The sequence below is a fragment of the Formica exsecta genome, unplaced genomic scaffold (assembly GCF_003651465.1).
Source record: "Formica exsecta isolate Colony F162 unplaced genomic scaffold, ASM365146v1 scaffold504, whole genome shotgun sequence".
Classification (NCBI taxonomy): Eukaryota; Metazoa; Arthropoda; class Insecta; order Hymenoptera; family Formicidae; genus Formica; species Formica exsecta.
Window position 1 is genome coordinate 1 of NW_021852284.1, and position 22,454 is coordinate 22,454.

A 22,454-nucleotide genomic window follows, 5' to 3' on the forward strand; every position below is an offset into this window, starting at 1 on the left:
ATTCCTACTTGAAATAAATAAATTGCGCGAAATATTTAGTTCGGTGTCAAATATTTAGATCGGTAATCATTAACAGCGTTAATAAATAATTTATGAATTATTTACCGCATATCGTTGGTCTGTCCGTCGTCCAAACTTTCTTTCTCAATCTTGCTCATCTTTTGTTGTTTCCTCGTGGCACTCACACTCACTCACGAAAACACGACTAATTATGACTAGTCGTATAAATATGCGATGGCGAAACACTTTGCACGACACTCCCGATCATGGAAGAATCACACAAGATATGCACTTTATTATATCATAAGAAAGAGCAACACGAAAAGTATGATTCGCTCGACGATTACACGAAGCCAAAATCATGCACTACTCGACAGCAATACTCTCTCTGTTGTTATATTGTATGTAGATATAGTATACGCACAATAATATGAATCGTAAATCAAAAGATTAAAGTAATAAAAAATCGTTATATAGCAATCGTTTAATTAATAATTAATTTATGCTTGCATTTTAGACAAATTTGAAGTATAGGAATATATTTAACTCACAATCAAAGCATTGTTAGTTAAAATAAGGATCGATAATCGAAGAACATCGTAACAAAATTTATAATTTTTATTCTATTGCTTCAATTTTTACTTGTAAATGAATGATCGCGTTAATTTTTATTCTATTGCTTTAATTTTTACTTGTAAATGAATGATCGCGTTAGGATAAGATTTATTGTCGCAATACAATTTCGTATCATTTATCAAAAATTAATTAATCGTTAATTGTAATTATCATAGCGAATTATGTTCCGATAGTAATCACGATCGCATTTAGGAACAGAATTCAATAATATACGAAGCGTTTCCTATCTCATTGCTCAAGTGTCGCCATGCGAATAATAACAATACGTAATCAATAAACAGAAAACGTAAACAATAGCGCGTTATATTCGGCCGAAAAGACCGAATTCCAATTCCCAATTCTATTCATAATTCGTTGCAGAAATATTTTACGTACTATAACATATATATACGCGAAATATTAAGTTATACAAATATTTTAAATTATAAAAGAATTATTTATTAAACGAGTGATATGTATTACGGAGCCTTTCGTTATGCTAACTACTCGATTCTGCGATTCGATTGTTTTACTGCGTGTTCTCAATACAAATCATATTTTGATCGTCGAAAAGTCGAACGATAAAGCATTGGACGAAATATTTTTAACTTTAAATATTGATAGAAAATTAATTATTGCTCATAAAGACCGTAATAAAATAGCAATTTATAATTTTTATTCCTGTCACTTCGATTCTTATAATTAGTTGATAAAATATGCGCGTCAAGATCTATCGTTGCGATATAGTTATGTATTATTTAATGTATATAAAAAATAATTAATGATTTATTATATCAAATTATTTCCCGATACTTGTCACGATCGCGTTTCGCATTTGACGGAGCGTCTCGCGCTATTACATTACTGTTCGAGTGTCGCCGTGTGAATGATAAGGCCGTAAGTCATAACACGTTAACAATAGCGTGCTAATGTTTACGCCGTCAATGCCGAATGTTATTGACAATTTGCTGCCGAAATATTTTCCATACTATGACGTATATATAAGCGAAATATTATATTATACAAATTTTAAATTCTAGATCGATTATTTAATAAACGATTATATCACGAATATATCACGGAGCTTATCGTTATGTTAATTACTCGGACCTGCAATTCGACTTTATTGCGCGTTCTCAATCCAAATCATATTTAGATCTTCGAAAAGTCGAACGAAAAGACATCGGACGAAATATATTTAATTTGAAGTATTCTTAAATAATTGTTGCCTAGAGAGTAAAAGAAAGAGAGTGAATTAATTATTAATTATATCAAATTATTTCCCGATACTTGTCGCGATCGCGTTTAGAAAAGAAATTTGACGAAGCGTCTCGCACCACTACATTACTGTTCGAGTGTCGCCGTGCGAATGATAAAGCCATAAGTCGTAACACGTAAACAGCTAATGTTTATGCCGCCAAGGCCGAATACCATATTATTGATAATTCGCAGCCGAAAATATTTTGCGTACTATGACGTATATGTATACAAGCGGAATATTAAATGATACAAATATTTTAAATTATAGATCAATTATTTAATAAGCAATTAATATATCACAGAGCTTATCGTTATGTTAATTACTCGATCCTGCGGTTTTATTGTTTAATTGCGTGCTCTCAATCCAAATTATATTTAAATAATCAAAAAATCGTACGATAAAGCATGGGACAAAATATCTTTACTTTGAGTATCGATAAAAAAATAGTTATTGTTCGTAAGAATCGAAATACAACACGATAATTTATAATTTAGATTTCTGCCAGTTCGATTCTTACTTTAAGAAAGATTACTTACTTGTATTTTATCGGTTTGAGAATAATTTTAATGGATTAATAAGATTTTTGCGATTAAAATGACATCAAATACAACACAAATCGGATAATTTTTAATTAAATTAATAATAAAAATATTGATTACATATTTAACTAGAAATTATCCGGTTTATGTCGTGTCTGGTATCATTTTAATTGCAGAAAATCATTAATCCATTAAAATTATTTCCAAACAAATAAAATGCAAAATATAAAAGTTTTATTTTCTATGGTAATATGACACATATATGTATACTCGTGAAATACTATATAATAAAGGAATAAGCCCCTCTTTCTCTCGCATGTAAGAGACTTCGAAACTCTTCGACGATACGGTATTTCGCTTGCTCTTTACTTGTTCTCGCTCTCGCTTTCGAATTTATTTATAATATTCAAAAATCATATGTAATAAAAATTGAAACATTTGTTTTATTTTAGAAAGTAATTTTTTGAAAATAATTTTAATGATTTTTAATTAAAATGACATCGAAAACACGATATAATTCGGATAATTTTTACTTATTGTTAGATAAGGAAAAAAATATTTTATCCAACTTTTAAATTTATATCTAATTGAAATTTATCCGAATAATGTCGTGTTTTTTTATACCATTTCATTGGTAAAAATCTTATTAATCAAGTAAAATTACGTTTATAAGTATAAAACAACGATATATGTCAAGCTCCGATAATAGTAATCATAAAATTGAAAAGGCGATGAGAGCCAGCGCAGTCGTTAGCGCGCAACACAAAAAGATTTATATTATATATATAATTGCTTAAAATGCTTGATAATTTTATTTTAAGAATAAAAAAGAAGTAAAAGTAATTTATTGTAAATATCTTCTCGTACATGTTATATATTTAAAAATTAGAAAAAATATTCTTGAGAAAATTTATTTTGTCACATGCGCATATACATAAAAATACTTCAATTATAATTTATTATCGCTGTAGTATATACTAGAATGACAAGACGTCATGCGCAGCTAATAAAACATTAATGAATCCATAATATTTCTCCGCATTTCTGATTCACAATGTATTTAGCACGGACATATACCAACCGGTCGTTTTACCATGGCACCAAAAAGTGGATCTGGCCATGTAGTTCTGCCGGCTCGCAAATGGATCTAGTTGACGCTACTGTACCAGCTAGAAAAAGTATCTTATGAAAAACGGCGTCCCTCTCAGGCTTCTAGGTGCCTTTACATGGCAGCGTCAAGCGTCGAGCGTCTTCGTAGAAAATTGCGCAGAATCTAATTTCAGCCTAGAATCTATCTCTTTTAAATTCTGCGCATTTTTCTGCGCAGACGCTCGACGCTTAATGCTGCCATGTAAAGGCACCTTCTCTCTGCTACAAGTAGCATTTTTGAATTCTTATAGATGCAAGACGCCATCTATATTCATTTAAATACGATAATTTATGTGCAAAATGCATACAAAATTATCTTTTTCTGCAATATGATATAAACTATATCTATAAAATATAAGACTATTATATTTTTGCGAAATAAATACAAAGACTACTTTTTCTCTTTATTATTATGATATTTTTGATTGCTCACAGCACATATATATACAAAAAGTTGTTAGCACATTGATCATATTTCTAATCATTTTCTGAATCACTACCCTCATCACTTTCGTCTTCCAATTCCGGCATAGGAAAACGTAATAAAGCTGCTATTCCAGTTAATTGATCTAATTCTGCAAACAAAATCGTGCTTTAATATGTTAAAACGCGATAAATATATATTTTACACAAAAGAACTTATTGGAAATTTTATATCTCATATGTATGTGTGTGCATTTGGTGAATATCGTTTGTATATCAAACTTACGTTCACCCGAGACATGCAGACTTGAAAATATTTTGACATCGCCACCAGAATCTTTCACATTTTCAACTAGTTCCACATATTCCTTTCTCAATGCAATATCCTGACACCTGGATAAGACAAGTAGAGACATATAGCAAAATATATTATAGAGTAAAATTAATTGGATTTAAACACTAACATAAATAATAAAGAAGTAAAACTCTAACCTGAATAATTTATCTGATATAAGTAGAGTTTCCACTGCTTGAGCAGCATTCGCTTTCTCAATATGTTTCTTGCCGTAAAATGCTCTGGCAGGATCCATTTGTAGAGTGGTATAAAATGTTTCTAGAGCTCTTACTTCTCCCGCTGCTTTGGTATCAGAGATTCGAGAAACTACAGCAGGATCAGCCAGAACCTCTGTTACAATAACAAAGATATAGTAATAACATAAAAACAATTGTATCATGCAAGTGTTATACTTGCTCATGTTTCGCATGGATACATATATATTACCTCTTAATGAATGTTTAAAACCTGAACTAGCGTGAACTAGCAGGAATTTACTTTTATTCTCTAAGATAACTTTATTATCAAATTTAACAGCTTGTTGTATCATGTAGTCCATAAATTGATCTTTCACAAAACCAGGGCTGGCAAGGATAACACATTTTACTAGATCGAAATTGATGTGTCTTAATATACCTTGCATAATGCTCTCGTAAAATCGTGCCAAGCCCTAAATATACATAAAGTTAAAATTCTATTCATGTTTCTAGTACATAACATTTATAATTCTGATATAATATTTCTCGCAAACCTTTTCATGTTGTGAAACATTTCCTTTCCTTTTTCTTGGTATAACTTGATCAATTTTTGCACGAACTATTGTCATGTTGGATGTTATTAGACAAATATGCGCTATACCTTCTTGCATAATTGCAGCAGCTACGTCAGCATTCTGATATAAAATAAAAAGAATAGTTACAACAAATTATACAATCTCACTATTCCTTCCTCTTTTCAAATTATTAACCTGAGCAGGATCGCACGCAGTGTCAACTCTATCCAAAGAAATAGAATCCCATTTAGCTTTAGCAATAGTACACTTTCGATTTTGTTCAACATCCAATGTGTGATATGCTCCCATCTATACAAAATAAAAATCAGATGATTACATATCAAAATCTTTTACTAATTTAGCAATTTATTCCTATTTAAAGTAGTAATTCATATTATGCCAAATGTGCATATATGTAATGTATACATTGATAGGTATACATAAAAATTAATGTATACATTAAAATCAGTAAGGTTTTGCAATGAATCATCCTATTGCTTGGATGATATAAAATACATTTAAACAAGTTAGTTTTTCTGACTACACGTATGGTAAAATTAACAAGTGTTTAAATTAAACATATGGAAACAATTGTATATATATTATTTCACAATCAATTATCTGCATAGAAAGATTCACTAAAAAACCTTACAAACTCATGTACTCTAATAATATATGACAACTAAGAATAAAATATTCACAAACAAAAACACTCTAAATACTATCATTAAATATTCTACCTTAACATATTTATTTTCTTCCACATTTCTACCTTTAAGTCTTAGAACACATGCTTGTGTATCAAAATCGATATTTTCTACACTTATTGTAAGAGTAGTTCTAACTCTATAACTGTTAGAACTGCCAGTTGCAGATTCCATTTGCACTTTCCTATGTTGAACACAGAGAATTGATATTATTGACAAATTCTAATTTATCATACAATTGCTGGAAAACAAAAACTTTAGCATACCTAAAAGTAGAACAACTAACTAAGTCTCCTTCACTAATTATGTTATAGGCATGCCACATATCCTCTGTATTTTCAGGAACAAGAGCCACGCTCCTAAAAATCCATTAATTCTAACATTAGAATTTTAAAATATTGATATTTATAATATATTACATATATTATATAAAAAATACATTTACCCTTTTCCATCCTTATCTACATTCCTTGATACTAGCTTCATTTTGAAATATTTTTTGTGTCTTATCTGAAATATACAAAAAAAATAAAATGTATTTAAAATATATAAATGTATATAAGATATTTATTACATCATTATATCACCATTACATCATTACATATCGAACTTACAAATTACATCTTATTAATTACGCTTATCTCTTCATAAGAAGTTCTATTTCTATATTTAAAAAAAACTAATATTTGCAAAATACCTGATATATATTATTTTTATTATAGCAAAATAAACAATGTAATTATTTTATAGGAAAAGATAAAGGTTTATATAGGTTAAACACATAATGGCTTATTTGAAAATATATATAAGGATCCAATAAAGTATTTTATAGATTTACCTTATATTTATTGCACTATTATATTAGGAACATTATCCAATTCATGTTTTCGTCTTATTTGAAATGTTGCACAGTAAATAATGCCATATGTCAAACATGATACCTGTCGCTTTTTGATCGGCGATTTCAACGATTGCGGCGTGATTGGTTAACCTCAAAATAATCTCGAAAATGTTTCACAGATGGCACTTTATTTAAATATATATTTCACAAAGTATATGGAAGCGTGTGCTAGTGATTGCACAACTGAACATCGATTGCTAACGTGAAATTCATAAAGATATATATATATAAACTTTGTAAAATATTTTAAATTTTTTATTTTAAATATAATCTTAAATTGTATTTAAATAATAATGTATTGTTTTTATTTCTTTACACATCTTATTTATAATAATAAATAATACAAATATATATTATTAGCTTATATATATTTATATCAAATCATGTAACAGTTTTTAAGTCCATTTAAATAATACATAGATTAATATAGTCTTGTAACAGTCATATATTAATATTAATTATTAATACACACAATTTTTAAATCGTCAATATTTGCTTTGGGAGTATAAAGTTACACCAATCCATAGTGCACAGATTACCTTTGTTTCTCTCAAATAGGTTTAATATTATATATAAATTAAAAAATAAAATTTAACAATAGAAAATTGTATGCAATACTAGTCTCTTTAATAACTTTTTATGAAAAAATATATAAAAGAAAAATTAACATGGATTAAATTGACTCAATGAAAATCATACTAAACGAGTTAATGTTACTCTTATAATAAGTTTAGATTAACTAAACTTTACAACCTTATTTAAACATCTTTGATAATTTCTCTTTTTGTGCACTGTTTTTCTCTTTAATAGCTGTTGTAAATATTTGTAATTCTTTTACAACAGTGTTGTGTAAAGAAGGATCAATTTCAGCAGCTCTCTTTAAATCTTCAATAGCATTTTTTTCGTCCCATACAGCAATATATGCTTTACCTCTTCGATAGAGTGCTTTCACATTATCTGTAAATTAAAAATAAATTTCTTCTATCAGACATATATGATTTGTATACAACTGATTCCATAAATAAGTCTATTACCTGGTTCTGTTTTTAAAACTGTTGAGCAATGTTCAATAACTGAATAATATTCCTTATCTAAAAGTTTACATTGTGCATAATTCAAAAGCAATGGTATCTTCATTTGATTCAAAGATAACCATTCTTCATCATTTGGTTTTTCACTGAAAATCCAATATTGATTTATATATAAAAATATCCTGTATAAATATATGACAAAATATTCTTTATTTTATGCCTTAATTAATTAAGTTTCATAAAGCATAATTCATTATAAGTAAAACTTACGCTAACATGAGTTGTTCCAACATTCCAATAGCTTTTGCATATGTTTCAGATGCACTGTTGTATTTTTTCTCTTTGAACAAAGCATTTCCCTTTTCCTTTAAATGCGGAATGTTTTTAAGCTTTTCATCTTCTGTCATTTGCCATGATTCTTTCTCATATTCATCTGGCAATATCGCTTGGATAAGTTCTATAAAATATAATAATTTTTATTGATTTTATAATATTCTACATCTAAATTAAAACAAGTGTCATCTTTATTTTTTTTTTTTTTAATTTTATACTTGTACCTATTGTAAATTCCAGATCTTGAGGATGTTTTATAAGTTCATTCAAATCGGCATAACCAACACCTTCATTCTGAAGAGTAACACCACAACAATGATGATTACGCTTCTCTGATCGAGGCTTATCAGCTTCTCTTAATGTTTTAGAAACAAAAGGATATGCAGTCACTAGCTAAAGCAAAATTTGTCATAAAAACATCCTCCAAAATATATGTTCTAAAGTAAGTATATATATTTATAACAATAAATATTGCATACATACACTTTTATGTATTTTAAAACAGGCAACTTCATTCAACATCATCTTTTGTACAATTGCTTCCCATACTTCCAACTTAAATTGTTTTCCTAATATGAGTTCCATTGGACTTCCAATCGTCCTACTGTCATCTATCAACGTTTTGTCAAAATCACATTTTGTAGTTTTGAAATGAAATATAACCTAGAGGTATATAACAATGGGAGTTATAAATAACTAGTATATTTGTACAATGTTTACAATAAGAAATACATACTTTTGTTCCAGGTATAAAATTAATAGTTTTTGTTCCAGCATGAACAACAGTTTTTACTATATACTCTTCGTCACTCATAATGGTGTATATATCTAGACAGAGTTAAGGGGATCCAAGTAGCAGAGTGACATTAGAAGACGTCAAATAAACGTATTTAATCGTTTCTCATATATGTATTAAAATTCTAAACATAACGCTTTTAAATTATCTTAAAAAATCAATTATTATATATATAAAACACACAGACTTTTATATATTATAAATTATATCTAAACTGCTACAGCGATGTTACAGACGAAGCTATCCAATTAGGTAGAATACATATACAGGGTGTTCCAAAATTAGACCGACAAACTTTAGGTGATTATAAAGGACATCAAAACAAGCCAATTTTGCCAATAAACCCATGTTCGCAAATGAGCCGTTTTGGCATTAGAGAATCAAAGATTAACAAGGGAATCTCGTGAATCCGAAAATTCTGATTTTGATAAAATTTTATGCACATATGGGAGAGGGGGGAGGTAAATAGATGAATTCATGGACGTAGAAAATATCTGGATGAAGCGTATTGCCGCGGGATTGATAACAAAGGGGAAAGGGGATTAAAAGTCTAGTATGACGGATATGAACAATCAAAATGGCGGGGCAGCCAATAATTGTACGGATTTCGGTCTATTGTAACGTCTTAAGGGCATTCTACAATGGCAGTAACAAGGCTGTAGAAGTAGGAGAGTCCAAGATCGTCTTAAGTGTGGTCTTGGGTCGTCTTAAGATCCCATTCAACCAATGAAATGGCCGCATAGTATCTTAAGATCGTACTTAAGACGATCTTGAATATAAGAACGGACTATGGCCGGTATTCATAGTCCTTTCTTATATCCAAGATCGTCTTAAGTGTGGTCTTGGGTCGTCTTAAGATCCCATTCAACCAATGAAATGGCCGCATAGTATCTTAAGATCGTACTTAAGACGATCTTGAATATAAGAACGGACTATGAATACCGGCCGTAGACGGGCCTTTAGGGAGACTTCACACCTTGGCAGAAAAGCAGAAAGCAGAAAAGGAGAGGCCAATCAGAACTCGCGTTAAGCCCGTTCTACATTGATCGCATGTCGCCAGTCGCAAGCAAATCGACCAATCACAGTCGAATATTCGACGGCATAATCGACTGTGATTGGTCGATTTGCTTGCGACTGGCGACATGCGATCAATATAGAACATGCTTTAGAAAAGCAGAATGTACTGCTTACTATCAGCGCGAGTTCTGATTGGCTTCTGCTTTACTAGCACGAATTCTGATTGGCTTCTGCTTTTCTGCCAAGGTGTGAATTTTCCCTTAACAGTTAAAATCACGTAAAATATTGAATAAATAAGATGGCCACATCGAGATTTCCCCTTACTCCTCAGTTTTTATACCCTGCGCCCGAAAATGTACCTTGTGCTCCGATATTTCTTACGTCCATGTGAAACACCGTGTTAGCAGTTTAGGTGTGTAGAGTGATATTCGATAGTCATTAAAATCGTTAGTCATTCCGAACAACTCACCAAAGACTTGCAAAGAATTTCATAAATTGTAAGGAGCTAAGAGGAGTAAAGATATATTTTTTTCAAAAGAGAAGAACTTTAAAAAGCTATTTGTCTGTGAGTTCCGAACCCCACAGTACAGAGATTGTAGATGACATTATAGATAAGCCTTTAAAAAAACGCAAAAAGTACACGCGAAAGTAGGCATTTCCGTTTCACGCATAATGTGCATGATGATTATTTATTCTTGTTCACCGAATGTTAAAGAATAAATGATATTATGCGCATCATGCATGAATCGGAAAGCATCCAGTGAAACGCCTGTATATTTATAGGAAAAGGAGAGACACACAAGAATAAAGGACGTATCTATAATATAGAATAGAAGTCTCAGTTTCATCGTTAAATTAAGGTAAATATAGGTAAATATCAAATCAATTTTTTTTTTTTTAAATATCTACTGTATTTATTTATATTTTTGTGTATATAGAGAAAATCAATTCGAAAATATTTCGTTCCACATATGCATAGAAAAATCAATCACTTACGTTTCTAACGAAAAAGATGCAAAATATAGTGCTGCATTTTTTTTACATTAAATACATGAATTCATATTTTTCTCTTGGAATGTGCTGTATTCAAATCCGTCTGAATCTATGGCTGTGTTTCAAAATTCACTGCCAATATTAGAAATTATAGTTCACGTATGTATATTATAGATTTCCCATACTAGCAGTGAATTTTGGAACACAGCCACTGAATCACTTGTTCCTCTCCCTTCCTACTCGAAATGAACAGCTGTTCTCCAGTAACGTACTCAAAGTACTCATTTCAAGGCAGTTATAAAAAAAGGTGTGTGTGTGTGTGTCTAATCCACCATTACTACTGTAAACTTTTTTTATTTGGTAAGGACGCGATGAATATCGTTATCGTACCCATCGTGTATATGAAATGAGAAACGGGGACATCATCTACGACCACAGTCTAAACTGGCAGCTTATTTCGATTAAGATAAAAGATATGCATTTCATTGGCGTTACAAAAATGCAAAAAAATGTTTGATTCGAAAAGATAAAGAAATCCGATTGATCAATCAAACGACTCGAAGGATTTGTAACGGTACTTTATATACATGGCATAGTTTATGATCTGAAATATTTACTTTTTTTTTTTTTTATTGAACACACACACATATACACACATACACATAGCCTAATGTATCTGTATAAAACTTGCATTTAAATGTAAAGAAGTTGACAGGATAAAAGAGAATATTTTTGAATAGATGAATAGATCCAGTATTTCTATGTCTTCACATAAGTAAAGATGTGTGAGTTTTAAAAGAAATGATGATGGAATCCTATCTATTATGCATACTTATTTAAAAATAAATTTGCTCTTGCAGTGTTATCTAATCTTTTGGCTGATATAATAACAACTATGATTTCTCTTTATAGATACATATTCTCACCGATGAAACGTGATCCATGGTTATTTTGAGCGAACATAAATTATAATTGTCAATTTTTACACACTGAAATGGATTCTACAAGGAAGAACTCTGTTAACAATGCTGTAAATGGATATAAAAAGGAAGGTAAGTTGTTAGGTGCTATTTTTCAATATCATGTACATATCTAGATTTTTACAATAATTTAATAACCTCTTACAGATGCCAAGGAGATTCAGATACCAATGCCATGGGGTCAGATCAGTGGTCAGTAAGGATTATATCTTAAGGGCCGTCTACAATGGCAGTAACAAGGCTGTAGGAGTGGAGAGTATACTGTTTTTAGTGATGTAAAGACCGAGAGTAACGAAATGGGCAAGTCTTAAAAGTTTTAAGAGCAAATAGGACTTGCCCATTTCGTTACTCTCGGTCTTTACATCACTAAAAACAGTATACTCTCCTACACCTACAGCCTTGTTACTGCCATTGTAGAATGCCCTTTATATTTCCCAATCTTATTTCAATATCAAACTATATTAACACATTGAACTTAAAACACTCAATTGAGTATTATGCAATGTGTGTAGAAACAAAATGATATATTTGGATTTGATTATTTGGATCTTTAAAACATATCTTGTAATATATAGTATTGTGGGATGTCCTAGCTTGTATCGTATTGCACTTCAAGTTTCGGTATACCAAATGCAATATATTGATAAATTTAGGAAAATGGTGGGGATCAACAGATGAGCAGCCTATAGTGGCGATACATGGCTGGCAAGACAATTCAGGAACTTTTGACAACTTGGCAGAATTGTTGCCATCAAACATAGCTATACTGAGTATAGATCTGCCTGGTCATGGTTTTTCTTCTCACCTACACTCTGGACAATTCTACTATGTATTTTGGGATGGGGTTATCACACTGCGTAGAATTATTAAATATTACAAGTGGAACAAGGTTAGCTAACAAATCAGTGCTACACAACGATTTTAAATTTTTATTTTTGTGGTTAAATATGTACATAAAAATAATATTGGGTAAATGATAGCATAGCTTTTATACAATTTAAATTCAATTGCTATTTAATTTATGAAGTATATGTAAAATATTTATATTTATTTTGCTATTGATTATGTAATACGCATATTTTACCTTGGATATTTGCATTTTTAAAGTGATACCTTAGCATTGAACTGCAACACATTATTAAATTCACTATTTAATATTCACATTGCATTATCACACACATTGCTCTAACTCCATCATAATTATTAATAATATATTTTAAAAAGGTTGACTGTTAAATACAATATGTATCCAAACTTAGAACTATTGTGCATGATTTAAATTATATATATATATATATATATATATATTTAATTATTTTTTTTAAATATACTATAAAAAGACTGTAGAAGGGAATATCGTTGTATAACTGTATTTGTATATCGTTGTATAATTAGGTTTTGTATTATGTTGAGTTCCTAGTATAAAGAACAAAAAAAAATAACTCTTTAAACTCAGCTATAATTTCGTTACATTTTCAAAAATTTTGCATGACTATATGATTTTTCTTTTCTAATTTAACTAATTGCTACAGATTTGTAAAAGAAAGATGCATATCTTGATAAAAAAATGTTATAAAGTAAAAGATAAATTCAGATTTAAAATTAATTTTCTTACCTGCAGGCAAATGGTGGGGCCCAAAAGAGCTCCAACCGATAGTGGCACTGCATGGTCGTCAGGATAATGCAGGCACTTTTGACACATTAATGCCATTGATGCCTGATGATATTTCTGTTCTTTGCTTGGATATGCCAGGGCATGGTTTATCTTCGCATTATCCAAAGAGTCAATTTTATTATGTCTATTATGATGGTGTCATATTCCTTCGTAAAGTCATTAAATATTTCAAATGGAATAAGGTTAGCGAATGGATGAATTAACCCACACTTTTGCACAATCAATCAATTTATTATTAATCAATTAAATAATTTGATATTAAAAAATCTATGCAACAATATCACATTTACATTTTTTCACAGTATTTCACATATCTAACAGTCACCCTTGCACTTGTATGGCATTTGTGTTGTGTTGCATTTAAGCATATGATAATGTTTTATATGAACATGAGAGCTTTTTTAATGTGAATATTTTAATATGTGTTTCTTAATATGCTTTAGAAAATATATATTTTATATATGTATGTTTTTATATGCTCTGAATTAATGTGTATAAGCTTATTGTAACTTAATAGTATTATAACAATAGGTAAAACTGCTTGGTCACTCGTTGGGTGGTGCTATATCATTTTTGTATGCAGCATCATATCCAGATGAAGTCGATATTCTCATAAGTTTGGATATTGCTAGCCCAAGTGTAAAGGACATTACAAAAACAGCTGCAATGACCGGAAACTATATTGACCAATTTTTAAAATATGAATCATTAACATTGGACAATGTACCGTGTTATGAGTACAACAAAATGATTGACATAGTGGAAAAGGCATATGAGGGTTCTATAACGAAGGAAGGAGCAGAAATATTAATGAAACGTGGCATGCAACCAGCATACACAAAGGGCAAATATTACTTTTCCCGTGACCCAAGACTAAAGGTAGAGGCATTCATTCATCACACAGTATATTATATAAATGCACAGTATGTTATACAAATAGACTAAGATGTTCATATGATTCTATGTATGTGTATATATATATAAAATATCATGCAATTAAAATATTTATATTACTTTTCTAGGTTGCCATTTTAGGCATGTTCTCTCTAGATTTAGTACTTGAATATGCATCCTGTATAAAATGTGCTTATCTCAACATTCGTGCTGTTCCTGGGATGAAGTTTGAGCAACCCGAAAACTATCAGAAAGTATTAGATAATATAAAATTGGTGGCTAGAAAGTTTGAGTATCACGAAGTAAATGGTACCCATCACGTGCATTTGAGTGAACCTGAAAAGATTGCGCCTATAATCATAAATTTTCTACAGAATTAATAATAATATTATTTATTTATTAATGGATATGGTTACTTAAGAAATAAATAGTTTTACTATAGATAGTTATTGTCAAACTCTTTCAAATCTAAAATGCTAATACAAATGCTAATAAAAGTTTACATTTCTGTTTAATGCACCTACATATACATGAATTGTTGAATTAGAAATGATTGTACAATGTCTATTGAACAATATTGGTATGTAGCGAATTTATAAATTAATTGAATAAATAAACTCATTATGTTGCTCTGCTATGTGAAAACAAAGTGCTTTGGAAGAACAATTAGAACAATAATGATGTGATAAGAAATAGATATTTGCATTGTAGATGTGGAATAAAAAACATCGAAATATGTTTATTATATGTCTCAAATTTCTTTAAGGCAGGAATCTTTGTCCATGTTAATTAGTGTCGCTTCTAATTGTGATAAATAAATAATTATGTGAATACTTGTGTAGTTAATTTCATTAAAAGAATGAATTTCGTCTTTTAAGAATTGACCAATATGTCATAAATGGGATCACTTATGCTAGTGGATTTGATTGCAATTATCCTTACACATTCTTGTGTATTATATAATCATTTATATATGTGTGTGTGTGTACACGCACTTCCGTATCGTGTTTAATTTATTGCTTGTGTATAATGTATGCATATGTATAAATTGTTAATTAGAAAAATAAATTTTAAAAAATTTGTTAAATAGAAAAAAAACTTTTTGTATTAATATATTCATAAAAAATACATTTGCTCCAAAAGACTTATTTCTTTTAAATTTGTTATATGTATTTAAATCACGGTTTTAATATGCTTCTATAATTTATTAGAGTTATTTTTAGATTTATTTACTATAATATTGACGAGAACAAAATAGATAAGCAAAAATAATCGAAAAATTTTTTATATAAGAAATGACATTATTAACAAAAAATAAAGCCATTCATCAAATAATAATAAAATGTAAAAAAAAATGAACAGAGTCATGAAATTAGCTGAAATCACAAATATAGAAGAATTCAATCGTTAATGTGATACATAATTTTATATTATTATACATAAACTATCCAACGTTTTTAACGTTGCTAAAAGAGTAACTTGGTAAAAATATTGTAAATATTTTTATTTAATCATTGAAGAATAATTTTTAATGTGTGAGCACAAAGAGTTGAATAAAAGTTTAATTATTTGAAAACGAGATATGATAGGCTATAGCTGTTAGATCATTTTTATAATCAAGGACGCACATATGTGTATTCCTCTTTTTACCTGTTTTTTTTTCCTTTTTGTCCTTTTTCCGTATGTAATAGGAAATTTGTATTATTAATGTAAGTTTTTGCTATAAATAAAAATTAAAAAATTAATATAAATATAAATATCTCACTTAGTCTACATATGTAGCAAGGACATGCAAGAAACATTTCAATGATACACGCTATTATTATTATTATTCAGTGAACGATAGCGGTAGCGATAACGCATCAATGCCCAATAGTTAGGTAGACAAATGCAACAAACTTGTACGCTATACTGGTTTAAGCTTCTGCAAACGGGCAAACAATAAATATAGTGAAACGCGATATTCTCTATCAATCCCATAAAACAAACTTCTTCAGTAGTTTAAAGGCGTGATCTACAATGTTCTAGATAGATAAATTTAATGTGTCATAAAATATGAGAGCTGCGAAATATATTTTGTATCATATGCAAAATCACAGAAAATTTGTACGAAGATTTCGATTTTAATTTGTGGATATATTCGTGGAGAATGTCGAGTAGAGTTTCTGACTAAACTGTATAAAAGAGATAGTATCCCTCAAGATAATGAGGCTGTTGATACAGATGTTTGCAGGCGTTACGATGGTCAGAGTAAAAAGTAAGAACATTATTTCGTTTATTCAGCTGCTATGCCACGTAGAAATACAAAATTATACCTTGTCTCATTTTACGTATGCCTCTCAGTCTTTCTAAATTTTCTGCTGTGCATAGAACATTCATATACATGTCGCTCGCACAAATTTCTAATATTCCTCTCTAATATATTTTGCGGGCGTAAGAAGGTAAGTAAAGTACAAGGACATGCGGCTACGATATAATTTGCATAAATTGCGCACTCTTTTTACAGTTCGAAAAGTTACACGAATATGAGGTCGACAATAAAGCACGTAGGAGCAAACTACGAATCTAATCTGCCAACAAATTTAACGGTCAAAAAGTCACGCCGGTAAAATAAATAGTCTATGAAGGTCAAGACTAGATTCGCGTTTGCGTCGTATATAAAAGACAGAAAGATGTTGTAAAATATATACAACTTCCCGGCAAATTATTGGCCTGAGCAGCTTCTTATCGGGCAGCTACTGAATACATGGCCGTCCTATCGTATGTGTGCACGTTGTGTGCGCCGGTAATTATCTGCAATGATAGCGCGCGGTCACACATAGAAAATAAATATGAATATAGCATATGCATGAAGACAGGTGGAAACCGTTCGCCACTTGTCTACGCATCTCCCTTATGCATAATTCCTCGAGAAGCTCTCTCGCACGGTGCCAAATAAAAAGATCCATCAATCCGCAAGGTATCATATGGTAAGCTTTCGGATAATCATCATGCAGTCTTTAAAAGGTAACGCATTGCCTATGTAAACGGGTCTCTTGTGAGACCTTTGAACGAGTAGATTATAGTGTAAATTAGATTCGTTAGATTTCAGTTTGCAGTTCGTATTTTGTTGGAAAGCAAAAAATCAACTGTGCGACCACGTTCGTGTAAAGTCGATTACGTCGTTGACATTATTACAATATTAGTGATGTAATTTATATCGCATGTGTGATAATAATTATTCGCGAGTAATGATAATATTATAGACTCGCGTAAGATGCGGACAAGTTGTTACAATATATATTTATTTTATTTGTCGTATTTTTATTTTACGTAAAAATAGCAGTTGTTTGCGGTAATTCGAATCGAAAGACAAAGTGCGCAAAAGTATAGACTGAAGATCTGAATTTACGAGATTAATAATTATGCTCACGTCTAATGGATCAGTTCTCTTGCTCTGTTTGAAGCACATGTTCGCAGTCGCTACATATGGATAGACACTTGATGATCAATCTGATTCATCGATCCTAACGATCAACAAACTTTTAATTTGCAAGTTTGTTCGTTCGGCTCGAGTTATCAGGTTGAATCAAAGATCACCGAGCATCGATCGTGAAAATAATGAGCTCATCAAGATTCCGTACTTTGCGTATTTCTACGAAGATGACTCCGATAAGTCGATGAAATCTGCTGCAATTCCGCATCGGTAGGCGTATAAGACGCGTAAGTTCTCAGACGTGCTCTAGACATCTCCAAATCCTGTCATAAAACAGCAAATGAGTTTTCAACTTCGTTTAAGTTGTATATATATACTAATTATATATTTTTAGTATACCTATCAAACAAAATATGTATACATATCATATATCATATTAAAAGCATCTGTGCTTCATAATATAAGTTTTTAAATTAAAAAATGTGTTTTAACATTCAGTGATAGCGCATGCTCACAAATATTTTTAAATTACGATAAACTTTCAATTTCGGCTAATGTAACAAAATAATAGATAACTGCTGAATAACAGTTTAGTAATCTATTAGTAAAATTAATACTATAGATCGCCAATGATTTGAGTTGTATATATCTGATACACTTTGCATATACATCTTTTATAAATTCTACATAAATTTAAAATTGTGTTACAAATAATTTTCTCACATACAAAGAATTTTTTCTTTCCATATAAAATACATATAGCAAACCTTTAGAAGAGTCTGATTACGAATACGAGATTTTTCCAAATTTATAAGAAGATTTGTCGACGATGATGAGTTAGAAACTTTGGAAACATCCTTATTACGAATTTCGCGACGTAATTTATTACTGCAAAATAAAGTAAAAAATAATGTTACTTGTGAAAAAGTACTCACACGTGCATATTTATATAACATATTAGCAAATATTAGATTTCAAGATATAAATACCGTTCTTCTATTTCTTGTTCAAATTGTTGTTCCCTTTGCAGGTACTCGTCAAAGACACTTTTAATATCAATACCGCTATTCCTTGCCATTTTGTGGAATCATTATAGCTCTTTATATACGGGAATAAAATTATCCGTATCCACTAATAACTAATATTTTTATAATTATAAAATTCGAGGAAATAAAGAACAGAAAGAAGCTATTTTATGCGTTTATATATTGGATGTATCGTAGATTGTATGGTTACTACGGCAACGTAATGCTCGTAAAAGCGATCGATATCTATATATATGCATGAATTATAACGCATAAAGCGATACAATCGCTTCCATTTAATCAAATTTATAAGAAGATTTGTCGACGATGTGTGTGATGAGTTAGAAACTTTGGAAACATCCTTATTACGAATTTCGCGACGTAATTTATTACTGCAAAATAAAGTAAAAAATAATGTTACTTGTGAAAAAGTACTCACACGTGCATATTTATATAACATATTAGCAAATATTAGATTTCAAGATATAAATACCGTTCTTCTATTTCTTGTTCAAATTGTTGTTCCCTTTGCAGGTACTCGTCAAAGACACTTTTAATATCAATACCGCTATTCCTTGCCATTTTGTGGAATCATTATAGCTCTTTATATACGGGAATAAAATTATCCGTATCCACTAATAACTAATATTTTTATAATTATAAAATTCGAGGAAATAAAGAACAGAAAGAAGCTATTTTATGCGTTTATATATTGGATGTATCGTAGATTGTATGGTTACTACGGCAACGTAATGCTCGTAAAAGCGATCGATATCTATATATATGCATGAATTATAACGCATAAAGCGATACAATCGCTTCCATTTAATAATATTTGTTAAAAATCTACAATATTTTAATCTCTTATAGAATTTAGAATATTTAAAGTTAAATAAAATAGCTTAAATAAGTTATACATTCAACAGGTATATATTCAATATATTCAAGACTCTAATAAATGTAATATCAGCTTATCAAAATGTATGCTTAATTTTATAATGCAGTTTGATCGAAAAGATATATTTCCTTTTTAAAAAAAGAAAAAAAAGAAAGTTCCAGTACCGAATTCGCTTATTCTCCTACAGACTGCGATTTCGGCTGCAAGAATATCATATATATGTATATTAACATAATACTATAATAAAGTAATTTTTTGTTATGTTGTTGTCACTTACCAGTATATATATATGACTCGGCAACGAACGTTCAACCACTTCTGATAATCGTCCTTTGCCCAATTTGTGTTCCTCATCTGTATGTTATAGGCGCGATATATAAAATAAATACAAATATATCAAGTTCAAGACAATGCAAAATTCTTAAATCACTTGATACACATTAAATGTCATTACCTGCAAGTGCAGTCAGTGATAATGTTGGAAGAGCAACAAAACCAGCGACTAGCGGTCGTAAGACCCAATCCACTTTTCGAACATTTTTAGGCGATATGTAAATATTAATCTAAAAACAAATACATAAAATAGAATTATTGTGTATATCAACTATAATATAAACGTGAATAGCATACTTGTTTTTGTCCAGCAAACATAAAGGCGTCGCTGCCTTCCATAGCCAAGCGCAAAGTAATGAGGTAATCGGAATGGTTTTTTATAAAATAAGAAATACAAAACGGCGTGCGAACCCATCCATGAGCTGGCATTTTGGCTTCTAATCCGATCACCGCATCTTCGACCCATAAAGGAGCTAGAGTTACGCTACTACTAGTTTCTAGCGCGGTTTCATCATTCGCTCTGCGAAAATAATAAACTTTATAAACATATTTCTATGTCATAAAAATCTTTTGCAGTCACTTTTACCTTTTCCATTTGATTGTATATATTCCAATACTAATAGGCTGTTCGCCACCTGTCTTTGGAATCAAGCAATAGGTGTCGGTTCCAGTTTCACCATCGCAGAGTTTGATATTCGCTAAAATGGACTTCTGATTGTCGAGATTGTTCTCTGTTTGGATAGAGTCCGCCTAATTTCGAGCACATAAATTCAACATTTCATTCAAATCTCCCCAACACAACTTGATTTTACAAATAATTAAATTATATATACTCTATGGACTTACCAATTCTATAGATGTGCTTAGAATATTTATAGGCCATGGAGAAACGCATGTAATATGAGGCATAATAATAAAGGGTTCATTAACAAATCCCTTTGTTAGTGGTTCAAATAATGTAGTATAAAATTGTGTTGCAACTTCAAATGGCTTCTTAACTGCCAACGAATACATTAATTCTTTACTCCCCTTTATTTGTTCAGGTCTACAGTAGTCTGCCTATGTATTACATAATTATAATAAATAATAAGAGCATATTATATTATGTTACACAGCATACATATATACATATATAATTACTTAATATATTGATTTATAAAAAAAAAATTAATGTATCTGTACCTTTATTATGATATTTCTATCGCCTACTTTATGTGCCCTAATGTGTACAATTTGTTTGATTGATGAATCTTTTGCCATATCACCAACAAAAATTGATACTTTTGACTCCTTACTAAGCATATTTATGCTTAATTCAGCTGAAATATATATTTTAGAATAGCCTAGTTTATATAGAAAAGAGTGATGATCAAACATTAAAAACATAAACCGTTAATTTATAAAAGAATAAAATATCATAAGATTGTGAAAACATACTCGATTGTTCATTATTACCCTCTGATACGAGTATTGCATGTAAACATATTGCGTTAACGTTCTCGTTAGCTAATAGAGATATCGTAATGGGTAGCCACTCGCCTAAAAGCGCAGGATTATTCGATTCTGCACTTAGATTTAAACTCGATTCTTCCTGCTTGATTTCCGCATGAATTAACGGCCTTATTGCCTCAAATTCGCCTCCACTAATATAAGAATTATGATCAGTTATTATCAAATGGCGTTAAAAGATTGCTAGAAATTGTTATTTATAAACATACCGAAGATGTTGTATTTCGGGATACAAACGATCCAATAGATTCGTTTCTCTACCTATAGCTGAGAATCTCAGTATAATACAACAGCGCGCACTATCACCCATTTGCAACGAGACTGTGCTGATACGAATTTCTGCACCATCATTTTGATGAGGCGCTTTAAAATTGAAGTAAAACTTTTTCGTTTCTTTTGCTTGAAAAATAAGATCGGATTGTTGACCATTACTAACTGGGATTTCAGTATTGTAACCTGGACCATTAACTGTTATCGACACGTTAGAAAATTCAATGATACCGCCGTAAGAATTTCTGTAATTATAGAGACATAAAAATTTTTTACATGCCCTATTATTCTTCGAAAAATATATTTCTAAATATAAATAGAATCAAATACTACCTTATTATAACTTCGACCGTTATCATTGCATTTACTGCATATGTTTGTTGCAAAAATCGCGCTTTAACATCGACAAATGATGTCATATTATTATCATCAATTGTAAAAATATTTGGCTCTGAGCGACTTAATTCTGACATCCATTTTTCCATTGCAAGATGCTTAATGTCCTCTGGCAAGTCTGATTCTGGAGTCGGTGGTTTTTTCTGTTATTAAGTATGAAATTTTTTCTGTTATTAAGTATAATAATT

General features: G+C 30.3%; 4 protein-coding genes across 22 annotated transcripts in view; 1 reads left to right on the forward strand and 3 right to left on the reverse strand.

The window, feature by feature from the left end:
* Positions 1 to 3,939: 3,939 nt before the first annotated feature.
* Positions 3,940 to 9,415, reverse strand: LOC115241705 (protein pelota). Of its 2 annotated transcripts, XM_029817613.1 has the most exons (13): positions 8,802 to 9,415; positions 8,549 to 8,728; positions 8,290 to 8,458; positions 6,438 to 6,441; positions 6,246 to 6,305; positions 6,067 to 6,159; positions 5,834 to 5,984; positions 5,289 to 5,402; positions 5,073 to 5,213; positions 4,769 to 4,991; positions 4,480 to 4,672; positions 4,274 to 4,380; positions 3,940 to 4,139 (listed from the first exon to the last, which is right to left on the reverse strand). In XM_029817613.1, exons 1-13 carry the CDS (start codon positions 8,877 to 8,879, stop codon positions 4,042 to 4,044), a joined length of 1,611 nt encoding a protein of 536 aa, XP_029673473.1. In that variant the 5' UTR covers positions 8,880 to 9,415; the 3' UTR covers positions 3,940 to 4,041. The 2 variants fall into 2 exon arrangements, with proteins under 2 accessions (XP_029673473.1, XP_029673472.1); XM_029817612.1 differs by lacking the exons at positions 6,438 to 6,441; positions 8,290 to 8,458; positions 8,549 to 8,728; positions 8,802 to 9,415 and adding an exon at positions 6,639 to 7,208 and having other exon boundaries at positions 6,246 to 6,310.
* A 724-nt stretch (positions 9,416 to 10,139) lies between these two features.
* On the forward strand, positions 10,140 to 15,253 carry LOC115241704 (probable serine hydrolase). 15 transcript variants are annotated; one of them, XM_029817609.1, is made up of 7 exons: positions 10,140 to 10,290; positions 10,662 to 10,738; positions 11,784 to 11,923; positions 11,999 to 12,043; positions 13,473 to 13,708; positions 14,058 to 14,405; positions 14,549 to 15,253. In XM_029817609.1, exons 3-7 carry the CDS (start codon positions 11,866 to 11,868, stop codon positions 14,798 to 14,800), a joined length of 939 nt encoding a protein of 312 aa, XP_029673469.1. In that variant the 5' UTR covers positions 10,140 to 10,290; positions 10,662 to 10,738; positions 11,784 to 11,865; the 3' UTR covers positions 14,801 to 15,253. The 15 variants fall into 15 exon arrangements, with proteins under 15 accessions (XP_029673469.1, XP_029673464.1, XP_029673460.1 ...); XM_029817604.1 differs by lacking the exon at positions 13,473 to 13,708 and adding an exon at positions 12,505 to 12,740 and having other exon boundaries at positions 10,143 to 10,290; positions 10,662 to 10,748; XM_029817600.1 differs by lacking the exon at positions 13,473 to 13,708 and adding an exon at positions 12,505 to 12,740 and having other exon boundaries at positions 10,144 to 10,290.
* Positions 15,254 to 15,642: 389 nt separating this feature from the next.
* LOC115241696 lies at positions 15,643 to 19,871 on the reverse strand. 4 transcript variants are annotated; one of them, XM_029817578.1, is made up of 5 exons: positions 19,354 to 19,871; positions 19,179 to 19,252; positions 18,603 to 18,655; positions 18,044 to 18,158; positions 15,645 to 16,140 (listed from the first exon to the last, which is right to left on the reverse strand). In XM_029817578.1, exons 1-5 carry the CDS (start codon positions 19,440 to 19,442, stop codon positions 16,067 to 16,069), a joined length of 405 nt encoding a protein of 134 aa, XP_029673438.1. In that variant the 5' UTR covers positions 19,443 to 19,871; the 3' UTR covers positions 15,645 to 16,066. The 4 variants fall into 4 exon arrangements, with proteins under 4 accessions (XP_029673440.1, XP_029673438.1, XP_029673439.1 ...); XM_029817581.1 differs by lacking the exon at positions 15,645 to 16,140 and adding an exon at positions 16,233 to 17,213; XM_029817580.1 differs by lacking the exon at positions 19,179 to 19,252 and having other exon boundaries at positions 15,643 to 16,140; positions 18,603 to 18,723; positions 19,354 to 19,465.
* LOC115241688 (trafficking protein particle complex subunit 11) overlaps positions 19,554 to 22,454 on the reverse strand; it is a 6,608-nt gene continuing 3,707 nt past the window's right edge. The window contains exons 12-21 of the mRNA XM_029817567.1: positions 22,204 to 22,409; positions 21,810 to 22,115; positions 21,529 to 21,734; positions 21,274 to 21,410; positions 20,938 to 21,150; positions 20,678 to 20,841; positions 20,389 to 20,611; positions 20,213 to 20,321; positions 20,036 to 20,112; positions 19,554 to 19,958 (exon numbers count right to left, since the gene is read on the reverse strand). Coding sequence (XP_029673427.1) covers positions 19,932 to 19,958; positions 20,036 to 20,112; positions 20,213 to 20,321; positions 20,389 to 20,611; positions 20,678 to 20,841; positions 20,938 to 21,150; positions 21,274 to 21,410; positions 21,529 to 21,734; positions 21,810 to 22,115; positions 22,204 to 22,409 — 1,668 coding nt within the window. The 3' untranslated portion in view covers positions 19,554 to 19,931. The remainder of the gene's footprint in view (positions 19,959 to 20,035; positions 20,113 to 20,212; positions 20,322 to 20,388; positions 20,612 to 20,677; positions 20,842 to 20,937; positions 21,151 to 21,273; positions 21,411 to 21,528; positions 21,735 to 21,809; positions 22,116 to 22,203; positions 22,410 to 22,454) is intronic.